Raw genomic sequence first — 26,568 nt, forward strand, 5'->3', positions numbered from 1 at the left:
CCCCCTTTTTTTTAAAAAAATAAATACTACTATTATGTCACATTAATATATTTCAATTTATTACACAAAAAACATTTCCATGGTTTTTCCAGAATTCATAAGCTTTTGATGATCAATGTCATTTTTAATCCTCTCGTACCCACAAAACAGTCAACTGCTGCCGAAATCCTCTGCTAACAGACACTAGGAGTGCATTACGGCACGCTGCTCATTTGATAATTTAGATACGATACCCGACACATCTTTTTACTCCGAGCAGCTTTAAAAGGTCACAGGAGTGATGCTAATCTGACTGCATGTGATTTTTACTTCCCTCCCAGCTCCAATTACAACATCCATTAAGCACTTAGCACTTTATCGTGTCCCCAAAACCATCAACACCAGGTCACACGAGCTGTAAAACCCGACGACGGCATCAAAATCGAAGTTGACGTGACTGAATAAAAAAGTCACGAGTTTAGAAAAACTCCCTGAAAGCTTCGGCTCATCAGGCGCGGCGCGTGTTCAGACACGTCTCTGCTTTTAACACCTGTCTGTCGGCGCGTCTCACCGCACGCCCACACACCACCAACACGCCAGAAAGCTCTCTGCCGCCTTGACGCGTCGCACCTGTGTGATCTCCGGTCTGTCTGCCTGAAGGCCTTTCACCCTGTCATCCCAAAAACGCCGCACACAATCAAAAAGTCTCTGCAGCTCCTCGCCTCTGTCTCTCTAACCCACTCTGTGTCCAACACGAAGGCCCAGTCCCATTTCTTTTTTTAAACCTAACCCTCTCAAATTTGAGAAATTTACATTAAACGGCTCTTCTGATAAATTTGTGAGAATCTGGAATCGTGTTTTTGAATATATTTTAGTTCAGCTCCAAACCTCCCGTCACTGAACATAACTTCAAAGGAATGACTCATATTTATCTCATTTATTGCATCTTTCTGGAGCCAATCACAACGGGCCTTTATTATCTGCAACTGCATGTCTGTGTGTGAGTGATTGTCTATATGTATGTTAATGTACACACTTCAGTATATGTTTATGTTATTCTATTATTGTCTGTTGTGTAGAAGTGTGTGTGCTTTCAAAAAAACAATAAGTATACATGTTTGAAAAAACAAAACATACAAAAGAAAAAAAACAGCTAACCCTCTTTTTCAAGTGCCCCTTTGCTCCAATTCAGTTATAAGGGGTTTTGGTTGAAAATGTTTTTTTATGAAATGAGGCAAACCAGCTTAAAAACAGGGACAGAGGACGGGGAGAAACAAAAAATGACCAAAAAATTCACAAAAAATCACTAAAAAGTTACAAAATATTACCTGAAAAAAAAGGAAAGAAATGCTAAAAAAAAAAACCAAACAAAAACCAAACAAACAATGAAGCCTGAAAAAAGCCAAAAAGAATTAATGAAATATATAGAGAGAATGTCATTTAAAAAAAATGGAAATGGAAAAAATATTCAGAAAATATCTTTTTTAAGCACTTTTTTACAGGTCATTTCCTTATTTTGTTTTTTACTTTCCTTTTTCTGTGTGTGCAAATTTTCAGTTAATTTTCTTGTAACTTTTTACACATTTTTTGCCTTTTGTTTTGGGTCATTAATTGTCAAGTTGCTCATGTATTTGAATGAAATCAAGATGATTTTGGTCATATTTCAACAGATTAATAAAAAAAACATTTGTGGTTTCTATACATAAATATTTGTGGACATTAACAACCAAGACGGAGGTGTAAGGACCAGGTATTAGGGGCAAAGGATGCATTGGGACTGAGCCAAAGTTAAGCCTAATAAATAAATTAATTTAAAAAAAAAACGGTTGGAAGTCGATCAGCATGTCAAGGTTTAATTCCTGTGTCCCTCGATAGCTTCAACATTACATAACTATAGATTTAGGAGTTTAAATTCCCGATGAGGCCGTCAATTCTGCGCATTAAAAGAAAAAAATCCAGGATGACTCGCAGTCGTCAAGATGACATCAATTTGTGACAAAGGTGTTTTAAATTACTTCAGTGTACCCGGCTTCCTGAAACTCATCTTATCTTCTTCCACCTCAGTTACTGATCTCCTCTATTTCCCACATCAAATTCTCCACAACCCCTGAGAGAACCGGGGTTTCTGCTCTGTGTGTGTGTGTGTGTGTGTGTGTGTGTGTGTGTGTGTGTGTGTGTAGGTTAGAGGAGCCAAAACAACAACATCGTTCACTTTTTTCCACTAAAGAAAAAGTGAAAGTTAAGAGAGAACAATCTTGTGTGAGTTGTGTCGGGGTGAAGTGTTTTTTTCTGAAGTTACTGACAACAGACTCAACGATGAAAGCTTTGGCTGCATTTCGTTCCACTGAAGCTGCTGTCAACGCATTTCTCTGCCCGTTGATTTTTGCCTTTGTATGACGACAACACTGGAACAAATGTCTTCAGAGAGGGTCTCCAAAGAGCACGCATCAAAGGCAGATGTTAACCATTAATGATTTAAAGAGTAAACGCGCTCTTAATAACGTTACGTCCCATAAAGTTTCTTCATCTAGATTTTACCAGCTGACTGCAGGAATAAGACAAAATCAAATCTTCGGACTGGATTTAACAGACGACATCATATCACCCCAATCCTTGCTTTCTTCCTCTGACTACCTGTTTGTTTTACAGCTGATTGAGCCTTAGGTTTTTCAGGTGGGTCTTCTGATCGGTCCAAAGTCGAGGCTTAAAGCTGACGCATGACAACAACCTCGCCAAACTGCAGCGTGTTTCACACCGGCAGCGTTTCTGCTGTGACGCCTCTGCTGCTATGAGGTCTGTATTTCCACATTATGAGCACATATTTCACTTATTTATGAAGTCGTGCAGCTCCTGCATCATCAACAACACGGTTCTGCAAATGTTTCAGGATAAAACGCCTCGTGACAACAACTGAAGCATTCTGTCTCCAAAGGCGCTGCCTTTATTTGGAAACAGAAGTAGGAAAGTTTGAGTAAAATAGATATATTTGACTGTGATATGTCTCTGTGACCGATTAAGACATTGAAACTGTAGTAAAGGCGGCATAAAACACCTTTTTCACTGTTTATTTCTGCTGACATTGCACGCAGCAAGCGGAAAAAAAAGGGCGATCCACCGTTTTCTCCAAATGTGCCGCGGCTGACAGGATGCTCCTGAGCACGCAGGCAGTGCGGCTGCTCTGACTTGTTAACACCGGCGCTCAAAACTCAACAGGTTTGGCGGCGCTCACACAGGCAGTGTGTTTCTGGCCTAAAGGTGACCGTGTTTCACCATCAGAGCCCCTCGACGTTGTAACGACCTGCCTGAGGAGATACGGCTGCAGAATCAGTGACTTCTTTTAAAAATCTTCTTAAAACCCACTTTTTAAGACTTGCTCTTTTTGTTGCTTTATTGCTTTTATTGCTTCTGTTGATGTTGTTTTTGGTCTGCTTCTCTGTATTATTTTTTTATTGACATTTTACGTCTGCATCTGTCCACTTATTTTAATTTCATCTTAACTTTAACTTAGTTTCGTCTCGCTGTGTTCAGTAGGACTGTTTTTCTTTTGGTTGTGGTATCTGCTTTGCTTTTGATGACAAAGATGTAAACTCTGTTTTTAAGGTGTTGTATAAATAAAGTTGCAATTCGAATGCAAAAATTTAAGTCAAAAGAGTATTATTATTATTATTATCATCAGCATTATCTTCATGTTTTCGGAAAAACTTCAACCAGCACAGATATTTTTTGCTTCTTCTCGTAATACCGAGCAGCACATCTCTGCAGTTAACACACCTGTTGGCAGCGTTCCTGATTAAAGTGGCTCTCATACTCCAGCTGGCACAGAAGACAGAGCCGACACACAAAGTCAGCAGCCAGAGGATTAAAACATTAAATTAAATTATCATCCTCATTTTATTTTAAAATATTTATTATCTAGCACCTGACCTCTTTGTTCACCGAGATCTGAAGCCATAATTCAAATTCAGATTCAGAAAATCACCTTTTTTGTGGTCCCTGAGTCACCCACAGGGACTCGACCCGATGGAAGACTATAATTTGAGGACATCAGCTTGGATTTTGGAAAAGACGACACTTTTCACCATTTTCTGACATTTTTTCAGACCAAAACAACTAATCGATTAAAAGAGAAAATATTCAGCAGATTAATCAACACTGAAAATAATCATCAGCTGCAGCCCTAATGAGCAATTAAGCCAAAAAAGGTCCACAAAATGACCTGCAGGACACAAGCTTCAGCAATTAACACACAAATAAGCAAAGAAATAACACTTCTGATGTTCAGCCAACTCGAGCGGCGGCATGTAGAGCTCTGGCACCGCACAGACTCAGGTTAAAGGTCAAAGGCTCTTACAACGTCTTAAATTGCTGTCTGCAGCACGGGCAAATTGTAATACTGGGCCGAGGGCAATATGGACGCCAATTTGTAGATGGGAACATGCCTGCCGTGTTGTGGTGTGCAGGGCAGAGACGGTCCCTCTGGCTTTAACTGGAAGCGGGGTGAAGTCCACTCCATCTGCTGAAAGGTCAGCTCCTCTGGAAGAGCGAGACAAGCCGTACCCAGAGGAGGACGGGCCGAGAGTAAAGGAGACAAATGTATGGACGCGCTCCATTTCACTCGACTCTGCGGTGTAGACACAAACACCACGCGCTGCAACATTAAGTGGGAATGGCTTCAGCCGCCATATGAGGCGCGTGTAAGCCCGCCATACGAGTGTGTATGTGTGTGTACTCATGTTTTTGCATTCCCCGCGGAGGAACAAGGAGATGACCTGCTGTGGAGTCGAGGTGTGTGTGTGGTGGAAACACAGGCAAACAAAACACGTGCCAAACGAGCTGACATTTCTGCTCTGGAAACACCAATTTAGGCTGGCAGTATGAGATGAGCCCCGACGCGCGCCCTCCCCTCCTCCACCAGCCGGCCTGTCGACAGGCGGCACCACCTGGCTGACTGCTCCCTCTCTCTCTCTCACTTCCTCCGTCTGACATCCTGACAGCCAGTTCTGGCTACCGGCACCAGGACGCTGCCATTTCTGGCCCGCTAACTGCGCTGACATCCTAACAGCAGCAGCAGATGACCAGATGGGATTCTGGGAAAATACAGCAGCTTTTTTTCTGTATGGAACAATGTCAAGAGAGATTTAAAATGAAAATAGGGGGAAACATGACCTTATTTTAAGAGTCTTTTTGGGTGACAGGTAGTCACAGTAGGGCTGAGCGACGTGGCTTTGAAACAATATTTCAGTATTTTAAGGCTGTATCACGATAAATTATATATATCTTGATATTTTTAAATGTCCTTTAAGCCAACGGCTAAAATACAAAATTATCGAATGTACTGCAGTTGCAAACAAGTTAAATAAAGTAGCTACTGTCATATCAAAATTCTTTTATATTGAAATTTTAAAAAGTGGGGCCTACGGTGCTTTTATTTTGAAGGAACGATGTTGTGTCGATGTTTTTGCTGTGGACTTGAAGCGTCCAGTCAGCAGTTGGTTTTTAGTGTTTGCCGTGAAGCCTTTAACCCTTTGAAACCTCAGCAAATTGGTTTGATTTCTTCCAGAAACATTGGAGGACAGCCATGGGAAATACAAGAAGAAATTACCCCCCAAAAAATAATAATAAAAAAAGCTTGTAAAATCTAAAATAAAAATATAAATGTTTTTGTTTTGTTTTTTGTTTTTTAAATCAAAGAGCCATTTTTCCCCAGCTTTTTTATAATAACTAACTAACTGTGGAACATTTCTTACTAATTTGCTTTGTACATTTTTCAAATACTTTTGAAAGAAATTACATCAGTTTGATAAGGGTTAAATACTAAAAGCATCTGAAAACAGCAGGAAAAGTGATGTCACTCCAGGTCTCAAAGGGTTAATCCTGATTAATTCACTGTGAGCAGGCAACAAACTAACAGCTCTCCAGTTCATATACTACTATCTGTTAAACTATCTGTGAATCTGTGCAATAATTAGAAAATCTGACAATTCAATTCAAAGTAAAAAAATCACCTCTGTGCAGTTGCCATGATTACACCGAAGCCGTTTTTTTAAAAAAAATACCTGGCAGTAAATATGTTTATTTCTGCTGAAAAGTTGGACAATTTAACATGAGGGTCTATGGGGGTTAACTCTGTTTGGAGCCAGCCTCAAGTGGACATTTAAGGAACTGCAGTTTTTGGCACTTTTCAGACAGATCATTGAGAAAATACCAGAAATAGGCAACATAATAAAACTTAATTTTTTTTTTCCTTTCTTTTTTTTTAGGATTTTATGACATTTCTGGGATTTTGGAACATTTCTGGGATTTGGGGAAGTTGCCAGGATTTTAGGATGTTTCTCAGATTTTAGGACATTTTAGGATTTTGGAACGTCTCTCCGAGTTTAAAATGTTTCTCGGATTTTAGGACATTTCAGTGATGTCAGGATGTTTCGAGGATTTGAGATTATTTGGGGGCTTTGGCTAGTACCTCTGTTTGGGTGTTTTTTTCCTTTCTATCAAGAACTTTACCCTGATGTTCACACAGAGGCGCTAATGCAAGTTTTAAGCTTTGAGGAGAAATGACACAACAGCGTGACGGAAAAGTAATATGGCAAACTAATTACTGTTGGCGGAGAGTAATGAGTAATTAATTTTACATTTGAAAAGAGTAAGGAGTAATGAGCATAAATTACATTTTTTGAATAATGTGCCCAACGGTGAACGTAACACCGGGTGAGTAACTGATAGACAAACTGGCATTTAAGGGGTAAAATATTCTTTTAAGACCACCAAAAAGAGAACTGTGTGAAATATAAAGGTCTTAATCTTATGAATTGTTTTGGATTGCAGCTCCTGTTCTCTGCACATCTTACACACAAACTGAACCCAATCTTTTACATTTTTCTCACTTACTCAGAGTCCCCACTGTCCTCATTATATCCTATTCTGAAGCAGAAAGAACGCCGATTAAAAATAAAGCCTTGATTTTAACTCTGGTATTGATATATACCCTTACTGCTCAGCTGTATTTTTCCTCTCAAAAGCTGCACCAAGCTGTGGTTGTGTTGTCCGTCACTTCCAGATGCTGTTTCAGCCTGTCTCAGTGTGTGTGTGTGTGTGTGTGTGTGTGTGTGTGTGGATGTCTTTATCTAACCTCCAAAAAGAGACACTCTACATGCAGCACTTCTTTTCTCAGATATCATTTGCCCCAACATCTTCTCCATCACGCCTGGAATATTCTTAGTTCAATAAATGTTACGAGTTGTTTAAAACATAACTGTCAAAGTTGGCAACATGTGATTCAGCATCATAAAAAGAGATACTCAGACAGAGTTATTCTGCTCGCACGATGGCAAATCTGCAGCACAAAATAAAACCGAAGACAGAAAATACATATTTATCCTCAGGTTTCTTCTCCCGGCCATTTCGCCTCGGTAACACCTTGCAGGACTACTAATGTCACATCTTTTGTGCTGCACACAAAAGATGTTCCTTGTTAGACAGCAGCAACACAGACTCACATTCACTCACAACTGAATTTGCCATTTTCACAACAAACTCTCTTCAGCAGCATTCAGACTGCAGGTTACAGTGGATAAATCTAATCTTTTTTGGCTCATAACTTTCACTTAGACCACATTTAGAAGAGAACAGCCCTGATAAAAACAGAAAAGTCTGTCCTTTGCGTATTTTAAAAAATTGGTGTTCATGTGATAACATTGAAAGAACGATCCTTGAGTACACTGATTCCCAAAAACACCCGAAAACGCTGTAGCATGCATGCTAGGCCAGTAATTAACAGTGTAACCTTGTAATGACTCAGCATAGAAAAGCACCACACACACGCCTGAAGCGGGCCGTGACGTCACCGCTCTCACAGGATTCGTAAACTGCCAATTTACACAGCGACAGACGAGTTTGTGCTTTTCAAAAAATTACACTCGGAAATACGGTTACGAAAGTTTGCGTTTTCAGAGTCCCAAAACGCTGATGACGTGAACAAAAGTCCAAACCGCAACAAAAAATGAACGCTTCGTGCGAGAACCGTTGCTGTGTGAAAACAGTCTGAAAGGTCAAATCAGAGTCAAGTGAGTGTCAGTGACTTCAACGTCAGACAACGTGCAGTAAGTAACTCTCTGCGGCCAGCCAATACAACCCTACACACTTTCTGAGGGAGAGGTGCGACTGAGAATTACAGTTTGGGCAAAACTTAAGCGATATTTTCGAAATGTCAACACAATTACGAGATGACCGCGTTTGCACTGAGTGATGTTCTGTGACTTCTCCTCTGGTGATAACATTCATAGAAGCACAGCGATGGATGATCAAAACATTAGCAGCATTATTTTTATTGCAGCTTTCGCACTAACCGTCATGAAGAGTGATAACTGAGAGGCGAGCCCCTTGTACGTAGGAGCGGCCACATATGAGGGATTTCACAGAGGAATTGTGGATTCAAAAATTCTGAAAGATCTGCTCCACTTTTGAAGAGTAATGTGATGCAATAACAGCTCTTGTGGCTCTTGCTGCATCATGAGGGAGCCGACAAGTAAATATACAGCATCATGTGACCTGTACAAGCCAAAAAGGTGTTTCCATTGCAGTTTTGTGAAATATGGCTTTTCGAATCGCCTGAAGCACCACCTCATGTGAGCTTAAACACATTCGCGATAAATGGGAGTTTGTTTGTTTTTTTTAAATTAGCGTGTGTCCATTTGCTGTATTTTATATTCGCAATTAAAAATTTGCGCAATTTGAGGATTAATGAAAAGCCGCCTAATGTTAACCTCCTTCCTGCTTAGGTGGTAACAAGATGTTGAAGAAGCAATTTTTGGTGGAAAGATGAGAACTGGAGACACTAAAAACTGTCTCAACTAATGATTTTTTTCTTTTCTGTAAGTAATCTGCTGAATATTCTCACAATTCATCCGTTCAAAGTCAACACTGAGGATGTTTCTGACCTCCAGTAGCTGGGTCTTGTCGTACTCTCTGCGGTGCTGGTAGATACACTGGCTGAGACACGAGTACAGTCTCTCCAGCTGCTCCACGCTGTAGCCTCCACTCTTCTTCACCACCGTGTCCAGGACAGCCTTGAGGAGAGCGATACAAACAAATACATCACAAATAAAGTATTTGTACACACTGTATACATTATTCCTGACATCCATAAACGTGTGTATGGAGAAACAACAGTGAAACAGATGGGCAAACAGCGCTGAAGAACTGGTCACAGCGGCTAAATGCTGATGTTGGTGCACGGAGATGAAGCGTTTGGAGGTCAGCTCTATTCAAAAGCAATTAAGATCAGAGTGACAGCTAATTAAGGCTAATCATAATTAAAACCAAGTTTACATTTCACTGCTACTTTAATTAAAACATTCTGGACAGTCAAAGGCCCTTTTAATTGACCTGTTTCTCACATTTTACCCAAGCTTAAGTCGTGTGTGTGTGTGTGTGTGTGTGTGTGTGTGTGTGTGTGTGTGTATGCGTGCCTATTTAAACACAGGGCTCATCAGAATGCATGGACTGAGGCTGCAAAGGCACAATAATTAAAGTTACCATCACTGACACAAGGCAAACAGAGAAACCTCGACAGAAATGAAATGACGCGCGCGTGTGTGTGTGTGTGTGTGAGAGAGAGAGACAGTGACCATGTGTTAAACACATAAAGCCAAGGCAATGTCAAGATTAATAAGATGTGGATGTTTGTCAAAGCCGCTCATCAGCAAACGTCTGAGAGATAATTACAGTCAGCAAAAGAAAAATTACAGAGGCAAAAAGGTTAGCATTGTATTAATCACTGTACTCCATCGGACTATGATTTCTGTTTAAATGACACAACAGCTGTCTTGATTAAAGTGACGGGCGACGACTTCACGTCAGCAAACACTTCAGTGCAAACTTAATCCCAAGACACATTTAACTCATGACCAAAAATCTGACCTTGAGAGCAATATTACGCTTTGTTGGGATGTTTTTTTTAGTTTTCAGTACAAACAGCTCTAATGGAGTTAACGAAAAGTGAAGTTCAAATATGGGCTGCCCTTGGGATCTAACATGTGCTGTTTCTCCACAGCTCTAAACTAAAATATTGTGAACCTTCAAAATTATTTCTCAAAATGTGACAAATCACGGATGCAACAACCACAATGCCATGTTTTATGAAGCTTTAATTATACGTGATTATCAAAATGTAATTTCAGGCTAACTTTGGCGTGATTTTGTGTCTTAGTGACTAATAGAAACAACAATTTTTGAAACTGCTATGGTATCGAGTGAGGTTGTTGCAAACGGCAGCAGCAAAACGGGCTGCAATGTAACCACTTCATTTGCATGTTGTTAATTTACATCCACCAAAAGTGTTTGTTTTTGCGACTGACAGGCGCCAATTTTCACTGTAAGTGTCTAACAACATTATGGAGAGGATCCCTACAAAAACAGAGCTTTTTGTCTACGAGTAAAATCCTTTGCAAACTGAATATGACGCTATAATTGTGTCTGGACTGAAGAGTTGCTAAATTATACAACAAATTTGATACAGTTTTAGTTTGTTTCTGTCGACTTTGAACAAAGTGTGGTTTAGGATGATAAAGTGGAGTCTGGTGGGTTTCGGCGATAGCGACTCTAGGGCTGTTTCCGGTTAAACAAAAAGGTCTAATTTTGTCAGACACTGAAAGTAATTATCTGAGCCCGTCAGTGGCAAAAACAAGCACTTTTAATGAACATTAATCAATGATGCATAAATGCCCCAAGTGGTTACATTACAGCCCTCTGGACCAATTCCAAAAAAATGTTGTTCCCATTATTCACTTACACCCAAAAACATGGAGAAAACAGGGTCAAGGTTGAAAAATACCAACATTACTCTTTAAGCAGCAGCGATATGGGTCCTGGAAAGTCTCCCAGGACGACCACCAGGCCAGACTGTGGCTACTGTTGCGTAACGTTTCTTTCATCTCAACCACCACAGTGTTGACAGTAATAGTAATGGGTGACGGGGGAGATTATTAGTGCTTGTCAGGGGCCTGCATTGGGAGTGTTTTCTTGTTTTAGATTTTTTTATTTGCATCACAGAAGCCCATTACAGCCCTGTAAAAATAACTCGGCCCCACAGCGAGCACAACGGCATTAAGAGTGAGAAATGACACCTGTTACAAGATAAGACAATCGGTAGTTATTTAACCCCGAAGGCAATAAACACATTTTTCTGCACTGCTTTTTCAACATATATTTATGATGCCATTATCTACATAAATGTTTTAAGAATGGTAGATTTTGAAAAGTGGATTTGAACTGCAACAGAAACTGTCTGCCAGTGCCTTGCTTATTGTGATGTAATTTTTTGGAGTATCTTCAAATGCTTCACATATTTAAAATCTGTACAATCAAACTAGAAGGTTATATTAGTCAATAAAATATAATAACTGATAAAAGTATTGAACTTGTATCATTAAAAAAATGATTTTTCAACAAATTTTACAAAGTAAAAAAATATTGATCCAAAAGATTTTTAAATGTAGAAACATAAACAAAACATTTCTGAACACTCAGTAAGTTATTTCAACCATATACATTATATAATTTTGAGATAAGCTCATGAGCATAGTGCAAAGGCATTGTGGTTCATCATTCATCGGCATCACTGTGTTTTATATATATATATATATATATATATGAGTATATATATATATATATATATATATATATATATATATATATATACACATAATCACACACACACCAGCTTGACTGAAAAAGTGCAATATTTCACAAGTGCAATTATCTCCATGTGCAATTGGTGTACATATTTTCTTTTTTTTTCTAGACCATTTTCTTTGGCACATTGTAATTTTATCTTATTTTATGTTACTGTTTTTGCACCTTGTTTTTTTAATCACACTTGGCACTTTGTTTTTATTATCTAACATTTCAATATTTGTAATTTTTTCTTTTTTATTATTGTATTGTTCTTTTGCTGGTTATACTTTACCTCATAGCTGCTGTAACACTAGAATTTCCCCACTGTGGGACTAATAAAGGATTATCTTATCTTATATATATATATATATACATAGTTGTTTTGTTTTGTTTTTTTTAGCAGTTATGCAATATGCAATACCAGAAGCTAAGCTTTAATGAAATATGCATTATGGATCTTTGTTCTCTTTCTTATAAAGGTGTCATATAATCTCTTTGGGGATGGGCCACAACGTGACATGACACTAAAATAAAAGACTTCATTCATTCATTCATACAGTGTAAGTTTGCACAGCACATCAGGTAAAGTGACCTAAGGTCATGACGTGTGATGTTTTAAAAGGGTTAACATAAGTTTAAAATGAGTGAATATGAAGAAAAGAGGAGAAAACTTTTCAAATCTCACTTGTATTCTGTCACTGAAAGCATTTCCCACACTTTGCTGCTTTGACTTCCACAGGGGTGCTTATCATACTGAACTCAATAGCCCGGAAACATGACTTGTAATTGAGTAGATAATACCTTTCAAATATTCACAGTCCCATAACTTAATCTGGCAGTGTAGGAGGATTCACCGGTAATGTGCCTTTGACATAAAAACCTCCACCTGGCCAATCTAATAACTGCAGCTCCCATGGCAAATAAAGTGTGCACACAGAAGTTAAGAACACTACCAATCTCTAAAATATTCACAATTCATGCAAAGTGATAACGATCATCCCTTCAAAAAGCGCTGTCTCCTTATTGGGTATATTTTATTGGATTCCTTTTTGTGCTTTTTTTTCATAATACAGGTCTAACACGAAGGGAGTTCTCAGGTTTCAACCAGCCACGAGGGCTCGTAAAAAGAGGACCAAATGGAGCACATCGCGGATAGATGCCTATTTTAACAACACATGCATAAAAGCTTTAATTAGCATCATTACAACCCATCTCACATATGCATAATAACAGGAAAATGTCTCTCTAAGACACATCTCCGACCTTCCTTTCATCCGCTGCAATTCTTTCCATTTTTCATGGACGCCGCTGATTGCGGCGTTGTACTTCCCCCCAGCCTCTGTCAGCCTGATCAGGACGCCTGTGACAGTGTGGGGTAAATGGCGAGAGTGTGTCTTACACGGGGGCTCGCTGATTGAGTGAGCTCACTGCACACAAAAGGGCAGTAATCCCATGCGTTAAAGACTGCCACTGACATGGACCATTTAACCTCACCCCCCTCTAAACTCCCTTCCATCTCCCCCTCCCCGTCTTCACTCACTTCCCTTTTCTTTACTCACATCTCTATCTTTCCCCGTGTTTCTCAGGACCACAGATGGAGCTAACGGGGCTTGCGATGACAGTGGCTTGGGGAAATGAAACAGAATAATGGCACATGGAGTTATTTTAGTAGCAAAATTTCTCTCCGGGAAAAGAGGATCCGATCATTTTCTGCAGGTGTTAACTTGCAGGATTTATTGCAGCGTAATGACTAATTAATACTGGGTTTATGCTCACGACTGATAATTTGTGCAGAATCCTAACCGGACAATTATACTGTTTAAATGGCATTTACCAAAATCTAATTGCTTTGCTAAAGCATAACAACACACACTAAATTCTCATAAATAGTGAGGAAAAATAAGCAGAACAAACCAGAGGGGATTCATGCAAAGTGGATTAAGGTCTGAAATCGCAGCTCTGGTATTCAACCTCTGACCTATGAACCATGTCAACTGACCTATCGCTAAGCCCCGCCCTCGAACACCATAAGCCAATCATATTTTGTGCAGCTACACAATACACTCAGACCGAGCCCCTCGTAAAATGCACCAGCCTCTGATGCAAATTTTACATATAGGGCAAAAGTGGAATTACACCGCCGGTCAGGTGATGCCCACTGGCTCAGAAAGACTTTTTCTCACAGAGTTACATCGAAAATTTACCACAATCATCTTTTATTAATGCAACAGTGATGACAAATGTAAGATGTGTCGACCAGAAGGTTATAATTTACAACACAATGCAATGACTCAGACTTTATGACTGATACTTCTTCCAAATATGTATTAATACACCGAACACTGACTAGGTTTTACTAGCTCATCATTGCCTTATTTTTATTTATAATGTCAGTGGGTTTTATTTTATTTACCTTATTTTCCATCTTATGTTATGCATTCTATTTTTATCCTTATTTTAACTTACTTACACTAGTATTATAAAGTGGGTTTCGTTCATGTGAAGATGCATTTTATTCTAATCTTATTTTATTTTTACATGCGGGTTTTATTAAGTCCTCTATGTCTTTTCATGTGAAGCACGTGGTGCACGTAATTTCTTTCTTGTGAAGTATGTTGGGTTGCATTTCTTGTACGAAAAGTGCTATATAAATAAAGTTTATGTAAGTGTGGGAAACTCAACCTCGAGCAGAAAACATGATTTCTAGTGGTGTTGAGTTGCTATTTAAACATAATTAGTAAAATGTCACTGTGAACTCATCCCACAGTCTCACATACTTCCCAAAAAACAAACAAACAAAAAACTCTAACGTAGCTGTTACGTAATGACAAAATGTTGATGCTAATATAATTAAGCGCGTTACGTTTTCAAACAGACGACCTGTAAACAGTCACAGGTGCAGACTGAAGGAGAAAGTGATGCAGTAAAGGGTCTTTTTTTGTGTGTGAGTGTTTATGAAGAGCCATCCTCAGCAGTGAGGGAGAGAAAAGAGTTTTCAGGCAGCGAGGGGAAAAGAACAATGATTTGAAGTCTAACAGTCACCGTCACCAGGGACACTATTAAGCCTTCAATATCTGCCTCCAAGAGAACAATCCGTCCCCTTCTTCCTGTTTTAACTTTTTCTTCTTGTAAAAGAATGAGTTATGAATTATTCTGGTTTGCTTGTTACCGTGAACACCATGAATGCCTTTAATCAGAGCAGAGAGTGGATGTGGCTCGAGCGGACGGTGATTTGTTCGTAGGGGAAAAAAAAAAAAAATCGGTTGCAGTTGCACATAATGTGGCTTACGGGGCACTCGGTCACACAGGTAATGCAATATAGATGGTGTTATAAGGGTCAGGGACGATCATGACAAATCGCATTACCATGGTCTCAGCACATTAAAATGAAATGGTCATTCCTTTTGGCTGGGCGTGTTAAAACCCTGCTGCGGTTGACAACTCTTCTTAAATGGTTGGCTTTACTTCCAACATCAAATCACTGGCAAATTCCCAGCCAGTTTATAGCTGTGCAGCCTCTTTTTTCAGTTTAGAGGAGGAGAAGGTTTATATTATCAAGCTGTGGGTCCTTAGTGCAGGATCTATTGTCAACTATACGGTTTATTATATCAATACACCTAATCCACTGGCATTGTTTAACCCTTAGGGAGTCATTTTATTTGATCATTTTGACTGTGCTCATGCATATGGCACAAAATTTGTCAAGATTTGTTTAATTAAGCTTCTACAGTAAGTCTAAAACACACTGTTGAAACAAAATTGTGACATTCATAATGTTAAGTGCAAAAAGTGCTCCATTGAAACCCATTCAAACTGACATTTTTGATCCCACAGCCATCAAAGCAGAAAACACGCACTGTATTATTTGTGGGTGTCAGTCTGGACTTTTATTATTTTATTATTTGGCATATGGAGAAAATACATGCTATTTCAACTAGGTGCACTGTCACAATCAATGCTGCTGCTAATCACTGACACACCCCAGGCTGTGAAAAAAAATCGATTTTGCATGTGGTGTATTGAAAATAATTCATCTTTTGTGTTGTTTTTTTTCCCCGTGAAAATTAATATTTGATATTTATGATAAGGACTGATCAAGGTTTAAACAATAAACTCAGTGAAAGCAGTAAATATACTACTGTTTGACATTTTTTAAAGCTTGATTTTGTGCACAGAGCAACAAAAGTGAAAAATAAAGCTGGCCCTAAGGGTTAAAGATGGTAATACTTGTTTACTCTTGATTTTTTTTTTTTACATGTAGCCTGATCATTTTTTCTGCTTTTTTAAGATCTGATGTAAGTTGAATTTCTGTGTATTTCAATATCTGTCAACTTCAGTCTAGATTTCACCACGTACAGGCCTTACATGTATAGACATGTTTTGGACAAATGAAAACAACTCCCAACTTTTTGGCCTGTTGTCCACACGCAAACTGAAGGAGCGTTTACACGGTTTACAACGGATCTTGGATGAAATGTTAAACTTTTAAAACTGAGTTCCAGAGTACAATTTTTTGAAAACGCAACCGCTTCTGTTGCCAAGTACACCGAGGATTATCGGTGTGTGAAAAGAGTCAGTTGTGTGTGTCTCATAGTCGATGAGAGAGCGGACAGCCTTGTCGAACTATATATTCAGAATTTTTGCGTATGTCACACAGCTGCAGCGTTTACATGCGCACGTAAACACCAGATCGTATTAGAGAACATCCTATGAAAACAGTTGACCTGAAATCATCAATCAGATTGAGAAAAAGTATGCGTGTAAACGTTTCTCAAACACTCCATCTGAAGACGGATCTACAGCAACTGGAGTTCAGAAAACTCTGAAACTGAGAAGGCATTTTCATAAATCAGCAAAAACTCAACTAGAGGCCAAAAAACGAGGAAAATGTCAGTTTTCATAAACATCTCTATATATGCAGAGACAGAGCCTTAATCGATGATGCCGTCACATCATGAAAACAGAGACCTTTTCAGACCACATGAAATAAAAGGAACATTATAAATAAACAAGCTGGAAATAAAACTGTTACCGTGTTCACTTCAGAGTGAGAATCAATAAAAGAACTGTCTTAAATCAATGTGGAGCTCAGAGATTCAGGGCTTGTTTCCTGACAGAGTAAAAACTAAACCTTGACCAGCTTTGGTCAGTAAACTCAAATATTTTGAGGGCTGATCTGGGTGGTTACTGGTTTCTGCAGGCTTTCCGTGTTACCATGTGCATAATATTTATATGTAATTTGAATATTTTCTCGTGTGTGCCTGGTGTATGCATATAGATGCATTTGTATCTGTTTAAACAGCTTGTTTTATCACTCTGTTTTATTATTACTAGCATTTTCTATAAAGTTTGATGTTAACATTTACATTTTTGTTATTACTTTGCCTCATTTATCTGCTGTTAGGTCTTGTTACGGTATTGTTGTGTTTTGAAAAGTGCTATTTAAATAAATGTATTATTATTATTATAAACTCCAAATATCAAAGAATGTAATGCATTACTGTCGGATTGAGCCACACCGTCCATTCAGAATGTAATTATTGTCACAAATCTCACTTTTTGATAGTCAAGGGCAGGACAAGAATCATGATAAATGTAAAAAATCATGAGGCAACCTTCACTCCTCCATTTTCAGTGACAAGGTTTGGGTCTGAAAAGTTTCATAGAATAAATGAATCTATTCAATAACAGCAATAAGTATGAGGAAAAAAATATGTTTGACTAGTAAGCTACAGGAAAGAATTTTAATATTTTCGAGATTCCAGACAGCAGAGATCCAATATAACCCGGTAATAAAGAAGGAGAAACTTGCAGCACTGAATTTACACAAATAACCCCAAACACACCTTGACATACCCCCGCCAAATTACCTGATGTTTTCAAAATAGATGCACGGAAACCAACGGCAAAAAAAGTTATAAATAGGTCAAGGTTATAGAAAGGACCAGCTATTGAACAGCTATTGTTAAACTTAAGGTAAACCTCGAGGGAAATAAAGGTTAATCGATGCAATGTCCTTTACATGTGTAGTGCAAATAATGTGTTTGTGAGTGTACTTTTGTGAGTGTACTTTTGTGTGTGTGTGTGTGTGTGTGTGTGTGTGTGTGTGTGTGTGTGTGTGTGTGTGTGTGTGTGTTGGGGTGGGAGGGGTGTTGAGCTGTGAAATAAATGTGCTGACCAAGCGCTAAGCATTTCAGACCGTCAGTTATGCATTATGAGAATATGTTTGCAGAATATACAAACACGTACAGCCCGGGAAAACTGGATACATCTAAATATTTACGGCTGCTTAAATCACTGCAGTACATTTTTGTCATCAAGGCTCTTTCAACTGACAGTTCAACCAAAAATCAAATATACATATTTTTCCTTTTAACTATAGGACACAGCCCGTGTTATATTTAAATCTGAGCTGAGAGAGAAAGGAAACATGCAGGAAGAGGGGTAAGAAAATCAGACAAAGCAAAAGGAAATTGAATTGATTTCTCATAAAAACAGGGGGAAAAAGGCAATGAATAACTGAACCAGAAATTATCCAAAAATTAGCAAAAAAATGACTAAATATCAATATCCTGAAATATGCACAAAAATGGGAAGAAAATTACAAGAAGAAAAACAGACAATGACATAAAAAATATATTATAATAATAGAATAAATAATAAATATACAATAATAATAAATCAGACAATGACATAAAAAATATATAATAAAAATAATAAAACAAAAAAAAAATAATAATCATATTTTTTCTGTAAGCTTACTTTTAATATGTAATTACACTAATTCTAAATATACATTTCTTTATTTCTTCCAAATTATGTGATAATTTTCATGTCAAGTTTCGGATCGCTTTTGTCCAATGTTTTTGACAGGAATCAAACCAATGTGCTCACATTTCAAAGGTTCAAATGCTTGTGAAAGCCATCTGACCGAGCACAAGAAAACTGATGTCAGTTGAGGTTTCAGAGGGTTAACACACACTAGCCATCGTTGTTGTGGTTGTCAAATGTGTTGTTTTGGCCCTTTGAGCACCAAGCTGAGTGCCATCTAGTTCTTTCACACTGAGGAGAAGGCAAACATCTCATTTTATATTCGCAATTTCAATTTGCGCAATTTGCACCTCCTAACTGGCCATAAAGTAATGCAGTTGGATAATTCATCATCATTTCCAATTCATCAACAGTTCTGTTGCACATCTTTTTTTTCCTTTGCCTCCAGTGGTAGACCAATAACTGCTGACTGCTATCATATCCACCAACATATGTACAATAAAAACATTTAAAAAACTCTTAATTTATTGTCTAACTAATCGTGAGTACAAAGTCCCACACAATGCAAACTTCAGATTACATAACTAAGAGTTGAGTGGGAAGCATGAGGCCACAGGGGCATAATCAATCACCCGAAACACTTGGCAAGAGGGCAAACTAAAGCAGACCACGAAGAAGACACAAGAGCCTGGTATGTTTATGTTGTGTGAGCTGTTGACACTGCCGGCCCTCACACACGCATGGCCAAGAGGCGCAGCTTTGGAAGCGCAATTACATGCAAATAGCCACATTGTCAAGACCATCAGTGGGAATGAATGAAAACAAAAGAACCACTTCAGACGCTATGTATTTTTATTGACAATCAAACGCTGGTCCAGCACTACGATTAAACTGTTCTCTTTTGAGCAGACATGTGGCACGGCTACTTCGCCAGAGGGTCCCCCCCCCTGCTGTTATTAGTGCTAAAAACGAAGGAAGATGACAAACTGAAATGGGGCCATTTCTGTTGACAGGCTTCTCTAAAACAGGAAATCCTGACATGCTGTAATAGCTACACATCAAGCCAAAAGACTCCATACTGTGCCAGCGACTAGAGACACTAGCTCTTTCTCGGCAGCTGCTGAAGAAAAACAGCAGAGCAGACGATAATCTGTGTGTTCTTGGTGAGATGGAGGAAAAATTGCCGGGCCAGATTGGATTCCTTGTTACTGAATTCTCATCTGCAATCATCAGCAGCACTTCTTCCAGTCCATCTGTGGACAAGTGTGTGATTATTGATGAAAGAAAACAGCTGACAATAAGAGACGTTTTGGAGTAGTTAGAGAAGCGAGCCTCAGGACCTATTTATTCATGCTGAGGAATTCATTTTGATCCAGACAGCATCAAGCAGCATTTCAGCCAAACTGGCAATAACAGAACTTGATTTTACTAAGTGAATCAGAGCAAAACTCTGAGCCACGACAGAGAAATAACACCACTAAAGGGTTCAAATATATTTTACTGATAAATCTCTGTGACTCTGGGGTCAGTTTTAAAGGCCGTACATCCTCTGAAATGATCATCGATACTTCTTATTGATTTGTTTTCATGAACAAATAATAGGTTTGTTAAATGTTTATTATTTAAAAAATGATAAATTAAGAACAGGATTAGAACTGAATATTTAAATCTAACTTAGAGACTGTGTTATTTATGAGAGGGGAAGGGGTGGTGCAAAAAGGAGAAGACATGTCACACCATTTTTTAAGCCCTTTGTTTTTTTATTTAGGCTTCGTGAGGGGCATTGAATTATTATTATTATTGAATTTGGGGTGAACTGTCCCTTTAAGCAGTCAGGTGATGGAAATGCAGCAAAACCTGATAACATGAGCCTCCTTCTAAATCCCTTAATTCATCAACTTGTGGAATAGAAAGCAAATGTAAGAAAAAGTTGGGTTTCCATTACAGATTTGAGCAAAACTTTAGCGATACTTTCAAAATGTTGATAAAACACAATTGTGAGATGACAGTGTTTCCACTGAGTGATGTTATGTTTAAACATTTGTAGCTTTATTTCTATTGCAGCCACCACACTAGCTGTTTTCCCAAACTTTTTCCAGGCTTGGGAAATGCCATTTACAAATTCCATGACTTTTGCAGATTTTTCATGACTGTGAAAATCATGCTACGACTACTAATAATAATCTCTGTCCTACAGGCTTTGAGTGCATGGTGCATTAACAAACTCGTAACACTCTTAAATTCCAGGGAGATTTCAGAGCCACTTCCATCAAGTTGAAAGTCAGAAATAATCAGCCCTCTGCAATCAATGGCTGAAGGAAGAGAAAAGGAACAGTGCGACACTCACTGCGGGCCCTAATACACATCAGGCAGCGTGCCAGTCCCCAACCCTGCCAGCAAATATCTGCTTAAATGGTGACTCTCATCCTGCGCACCGGATATTCAATTTGTTCCGTAAGCCGGGGATGAAAAAGCAATTATTCACAGTCCCCTCTTTTCACGATCTGTTTCTTTAAGATATCTCCTCTCCCCTCCCCTACCCCCCCACCCCGCCAACAAATAAACCTCCAGATTAGTGCTGCGTGTGGCTGTTCATGGGGGCAGCCAGTTGAGGCGCCGAGATCAGGCCGACTAAAAAGCCTGTCAATCAGTTTGAAAGATGGAGTCAGGTTCGGCAAGACAGAGTGTGCACCCCGCCATCCCCATCATCCCCATGGGACGCGGGTAAAAGCCACTAGATAATGGCTTGATAGCTGGATGTCACTTCGGCGCATGGAGGGAAAGAAGTAAGCACATGTCAGAAGGACACTTCTTTTACATCAATTACACTACACAGAGCACCCTAAAACCAAGCAACCCCCCCCCACACACACACACCCGATCAGTGAGAAGTGCTGTCAGGGGAGCCCACTGAGCCGAGGCTCCAATTTACACTTGGGGTATTAGGTGGGACCCTAGCGTGACTGTGCAACAAAAAAAAGCTGCTTCATATGCTTGCTGTTACTCAAACACATCCTGGAGCAAGTTGGCGGATGTAGTGAGGCATTGAGAAGCTCATGTTTGAGTCATAACCTTGTTTGCCTCAAAATGTCGCAGGAGCACCACCTGTTGATTGAGGGATGTGAAAATGGTCTGCCACTGTAATTGGCTCCCTCCCTTCTCAGAAAGCACGGATACAGAATTGATGGTTAAAGGGGGAGATGAAAAGGGAGGAAAAAGAGAGTGGCATGACCACAGGGTGAATGGAAAGGAGGGATAAGCCTCCGAATTTATCCATCTGAGAAGGGCAGTGTGACAGCATCGTCTCCAGAGCCGACCTATGGATCTGGAGGAAGCTTAAGGCTCGTCATCCATGATTGAGTTTCCACATCCTCCACACCTCGAGTCCCATTATACACACACACACACACACACACACACACACACACACACACAAAAGTCTAATGTATGTGCTGCCGTCTGTTCAAATAATGGCGGACTTCTAATTATCCGGACACCGGTCCGGTTTAACCTGCTCTATATTTGGAAGCTACAGAATAAAAGGAGGACAAAGGGGTGAATTAAAGCCAAATGCAGACGGTTTCTGAGACGAGCATGTGACAGGGTGGAGTTCCTCTGCTGGCTCACTACAGATAACATGAGCTGTTAGCCGTCAAAGCCACCAGCTGAGTGTGATCACTCAGGACACACACTGGCTTTTTAATTCTGCTGCTTTTGCATATTAAAACGATAGTATAGAGTACTTATCCAAAGTCAGTTTATTACTTACAGCAGAAGTTAGTCAGCACGCCCCTAATTTGGAGAAACAGCCTTGAGTATTGACACAGAAGCTAAGCAATGTACAGCTAAATTTGGGGAGCAATAAATCATATTCAAGAAAAAAAAAATCATTATCAGTTTTTCAGGGCTCCTACAGCTTAAGGAAAGTTAAAATTTCATTAAACATTTTTAATGCCACTTGGAAGAAAATTCATACTGTTAAGTGAAAAAAATGCTCCATTGAAACCCATTCAAACTGCAATTTTTGATCCTACAGCCATCAAAGCATAAAAATATGCGTTGTATTTTCTGCCATTATGGGCTTTTGCTGTTGAAATTTAATTTTTACAATTTTCCACCTAAAGACAACATTTTTACTATATTTATTATTGAAGAAAATCTAATGATTGACATATCCCAGGCTGTGATAATAAAATCAATAAATAAATAAAAATCTATTCTGCATGTAGTTTTATTGAAAATAATTCTTTTTTTTTTTTCATCTAACAACATAGTAGCATCATAAAACCTGGCATTAAAAGGATTAAAATTTGACATTTATGATTACGGCTGATGTTTGTTGAAAAATTAACTCAATGAAAGTTGAAAATAATTTTAATGTATAATATGTTTTAAACCTTGATTTTGAAAAGTGCATTTTGTGCGCAGAGCAATACGAATGTGTGTAATATTTAAATGGGCCCTAAGGGTTAATCATATTCTAAATATAGCGGACACTTACCCTGCATTCATGTGGTGTTGGAAAAATTGGAAAAATGAGTCTCTGACTAGGAAAATTATGTGAAATCCTCCTCAAGTCAAAACAACTCGGGAAGTTGGCTAAAAATGTTACTGGTTTTAGGGAGCAACAAGTCCTGGATAATCACTTTGTAATATAAAGCTTCATACTGTTATTAAGGTGCACTTTAAATGTTCTGAGCAGCAAATACAGCATTAACCATGTCGTTTCCACATTTCAACTTAAAGCTCACGAACACAACAAAGTCAGACAAGCAACTTCCCAACTCAGGAAATGGGACCATCCAAAGAGTAATTGAACGCAGCATGAAATTGATTTTGATATTTGTAGGTGGCTAAAATATGTTTTGTTGCAGCCCCCTCCACAGCTTCTGTGGTAATAACTCTGCCTGCTTCTCCAAACTGGGGCATGATGACCGACATCTACTGTGTGTAATACACTGACTATTGATGAGTATCGGGGTCCACAGATAATCAACCTGACTGATTATTGGGGCCGATATTTGGCGTTTTGCAGATTATCTGTATCTGCTTCTTATTTTAATGATCGCCGCTAACATTAATTAATTAAGAGAAAAAAGTGTCAGCATGGGAGAAACTTTTGCTTTGTAAAACCTCAGTGAGCTATTTTTATTTACTTATTTTTTGACTACATTTTCTAAACTTTCTGTTTTGATGCTGAAAGTCTCAGCTTTGATTAAATATCTGCTAAAAGCATTTAAACAGAGTTTTGTGTTGGTTATAATCCAAATTCTAAATGTCAATAGAAAGATTTTCATTTTTATTCTAAATGCAAAAATGTTCCAAATATGAGGTTATCCACCTCATTAACTACTAATAATCAGTATTGGCCCTGAAAAAAAAAAAACAATATCCGTCAACCCCTCATGAGTACCCCATACAACCCCACTGCAAAAAATCCAAACTATCCTTTTTATGTCTGTCAACAAAAAGTGATTCAGCAGTCCACAGGAAGCAATAAGTGACCGATCTAGAGTACAGAAATAAACAACATCTGTCTCTGTTACAGACGGGAGGAGAAAACATTAAAAATAAACACCGCCAGCATTTAAACAAGCACCCGCATGAACTCAGATACCACAAAAACAAAAACATATTGGTAACATTTTTTAGATTATAGCTCCTCTTTTCCATAATCACAGTCTAATTAGTCAGTTGCAAAATGTGACAGTTTGCCACAGCTGGCTCAACACTGCTTCTTATTTACTGATGGGATGTGGGGATGTTTATTTGTGCTGAAAAATATCGACCCTCTCTTTACCGCCTTTACATATAAGACATAAAAAAGGGTTTAATTTCCAGCTACACTGTAACTTTTGGGTTTTCCATCTCTAAGATCGTCCACAATACATTTTGCTTAATTACTGAATGTGTTTAATTATTTGTGGAACGTGCTACAAATGTTCTTCGAGTGCTGCAACACATCAACGCCGATTCCTAAAATAACTGAATACATAAAGTGATCACGATCATAACAAATGACCGTGGATATTCTGTGCGACTGCGTTTTCCCTTTAAGGATGTTCTCCCTCCTGTTAGCAGATCATTGCTTTGATACAGATCACAGTACCTGTTAAATCTCCAATCCACAGTCAGCACACAACACCCAAATCACCCCAGCTGTTACATCCTTCATGGTCTGAATTAGAATGATGAGCGTGGAAAATCAGGCAAGATGGTGACGGGGCACGCACCGGGGTTTTAAACAGCTCAAGTCTTGGAGGGGTTAGATAATGCTGTAGCACTAGAGCGGCAATGTGGGGGGGGTTTTCTAACAAACGCTTCTGTAACACGACAAAGGAAAAAAAAACCCAACAAGGCGCAGAGACGTGAACAACAACCAGGTTGAAAATCTTTAAAACAAATATCATCTGAAAGAGTCTGTAAATTGCCATCTATCACGCCGTGCACTCGAAAAAAAATAAGCCTTTCTTTCAAGATGTAAAGGATGCATTGTGAGAAACAAACTTCTATTTCACAGCGCTGCAGTCTTGCAAAAGGATAAAAGGATTTACATTGAATAAATAACCAATAACAGTTTCCTATTCAAATAAACTTGAAAAGATGCACCAATATAAACATAATCCACTAAATTGATGCTGTCTTGTGACAGACTCCAATCTGTGGGCACTTACGGCTTTTCTAGCGGTGCAAGAAATAAGATTTTTTTTTATAGGTGATGTTTTTATAACTTTGAAACCACACTGAACAATTCAGAGGATACATTCTTACAGTTAGTAGTTTGATTGGACAATAGGGATTCAATAAGTGCTGATATGGAGAATAACATCAGTGGGACTTTTTTAAAGATTTTTTTTGTATTTCCTATAAGCAGATGGGAGAGTATACTTGATGAAAGTGGTGGAAATATTTAACCTTTTTGGAGGAGGGCTCATTATAGAGATCTTTTATATTCTTTTTTTTCTTTGTTGTGCTGCTGCATGTATGGACAAAGACATACTGTATATTAGATTTGCACTTCATAGACTGACGTATTTTGTGAATGTTTATTATATCTCTTCCACGCTGACACACATATATATAATATATATATATATATATATATATATATTATATATATATATAAAAAATTAGTTTTCTATGTTAAAATAACTAAAATGATTGTGATTTTTTGATTTTTTTTGTCAGATCGCAGAGTCCTATCATACATTCACTTGTTCTGGTAGGAAAAGCACAGATGTTATGAATAATGATGCCTCCATTAAAATCAAGCGTCCCACTTAAGCCGTGACAGTGTGACCGTAACCCTGAAACTTAAGCAGCTAAATGAAATTCAGCCTTCGTTCATTTTATTCTTTTTCTTTCTTTAGTTGCCATAATGTGCAGAAAAAATGTTGAACAATGACCTCAAAACCGAAGCAGCCTTCAGACTGAGAATTTCATGTACCTATTGATACAGCATTTATGAGGAAAGTAACTGATTAGTAGGAATATTTACCGAAAGTCGTTGGTGGTCAACCACTAAGGGAGGATGGGGAGGGACTGGTTGTGGCTCTTCCTCCGTCCTCTCTGCAGATCCCTTCAGCTGCTCCGACGGGCTCGCCTCGCATGTCCTCTCTGTGGACCCCCCTGCCAAAAAGACAAACGGATTATTCAAACAAAACAAACAAAAACAACCTACAAAGAATGGGCGAGCTAAATTTGAAGACCTCTTTTGGTGTTTTTTTTTCCCGAACCCCTGAAAAGAAAAACACAAACTGGCTCTCAAAAGAAAATAAGACCCAACTGCCATGACTACAGGATTAAAAGCAACACTACAGCATGTGAGGACAATCTATTTTAAGCAGCGATCGAGGGCACAATGTTTCACATCTGGCCTCTTTCCTGTCCGTTTATAACAACCGCTCAAGAAACGCTTTGATGGAAACAAAAGGCCTGGCACAGCTCGTAATGAGAGTGGGGGCGGAGCAGCCGACTTGTCTGTTGTTTGAGGAGCCACAGTTTGTTTGTGCTCTGTTGGCTGATCCTGCCGTCCTCTGATGGCGTCTCCATATTCTACGAGCGCCATTACCTCCGCTTTCCAGCTGGCCTCGACTCGTCACGAGCCAAAACACAACCCTCTAATCAAACGCATAAATATCCTAC

General features: G+C 38.8%; 1 protein-coding gene across 1 annotated transcript in view; it reads right to left on the reverse strand.

Moving 5' to 3' along the window:
- atad2b (ATPase family AAA domain containing 2B) overlaps nucleotides 1-26,568 on the reverse strand; it is a 111,742-nt gene that overhangs the window by 2,927 nt on the left and 82,247 nt on the right. Inside the window, exons 26-27 of the mRNA XM_042503446.1 lie at nucleotides 25,922-26,052; nucleotides 8,916-9,044 (exon numbers count right to left, since the gene is read on the reverse strand). Of these exons, the coding sequence (XP_042359380.1) occupies nucleotides 8,916-9,044; nucleotides 25,922-26,052 (260 nt within the window). The remainder of the gene's footprint in view (nucleotides 1-8,915; nucleotides 9,045-25,921; nucleotides 26,053-26,568) is intronic.

This window comes from Plectropomus leopardus, chromosome 16, assembly GCF_008729295.1.
Source record: "Plectropomus leopardus isolate mb chromosome 16, YSFRI_Pleo_2.0, whole genome shotgun sequence".
NCBI classification, from domain to species: domain Eukaryota; kingdom Metazoa; phylum Chordata; class Actinopteri; order Perciformes; family Serranidae; genus Plectropomus; species Plectropomus leopardus.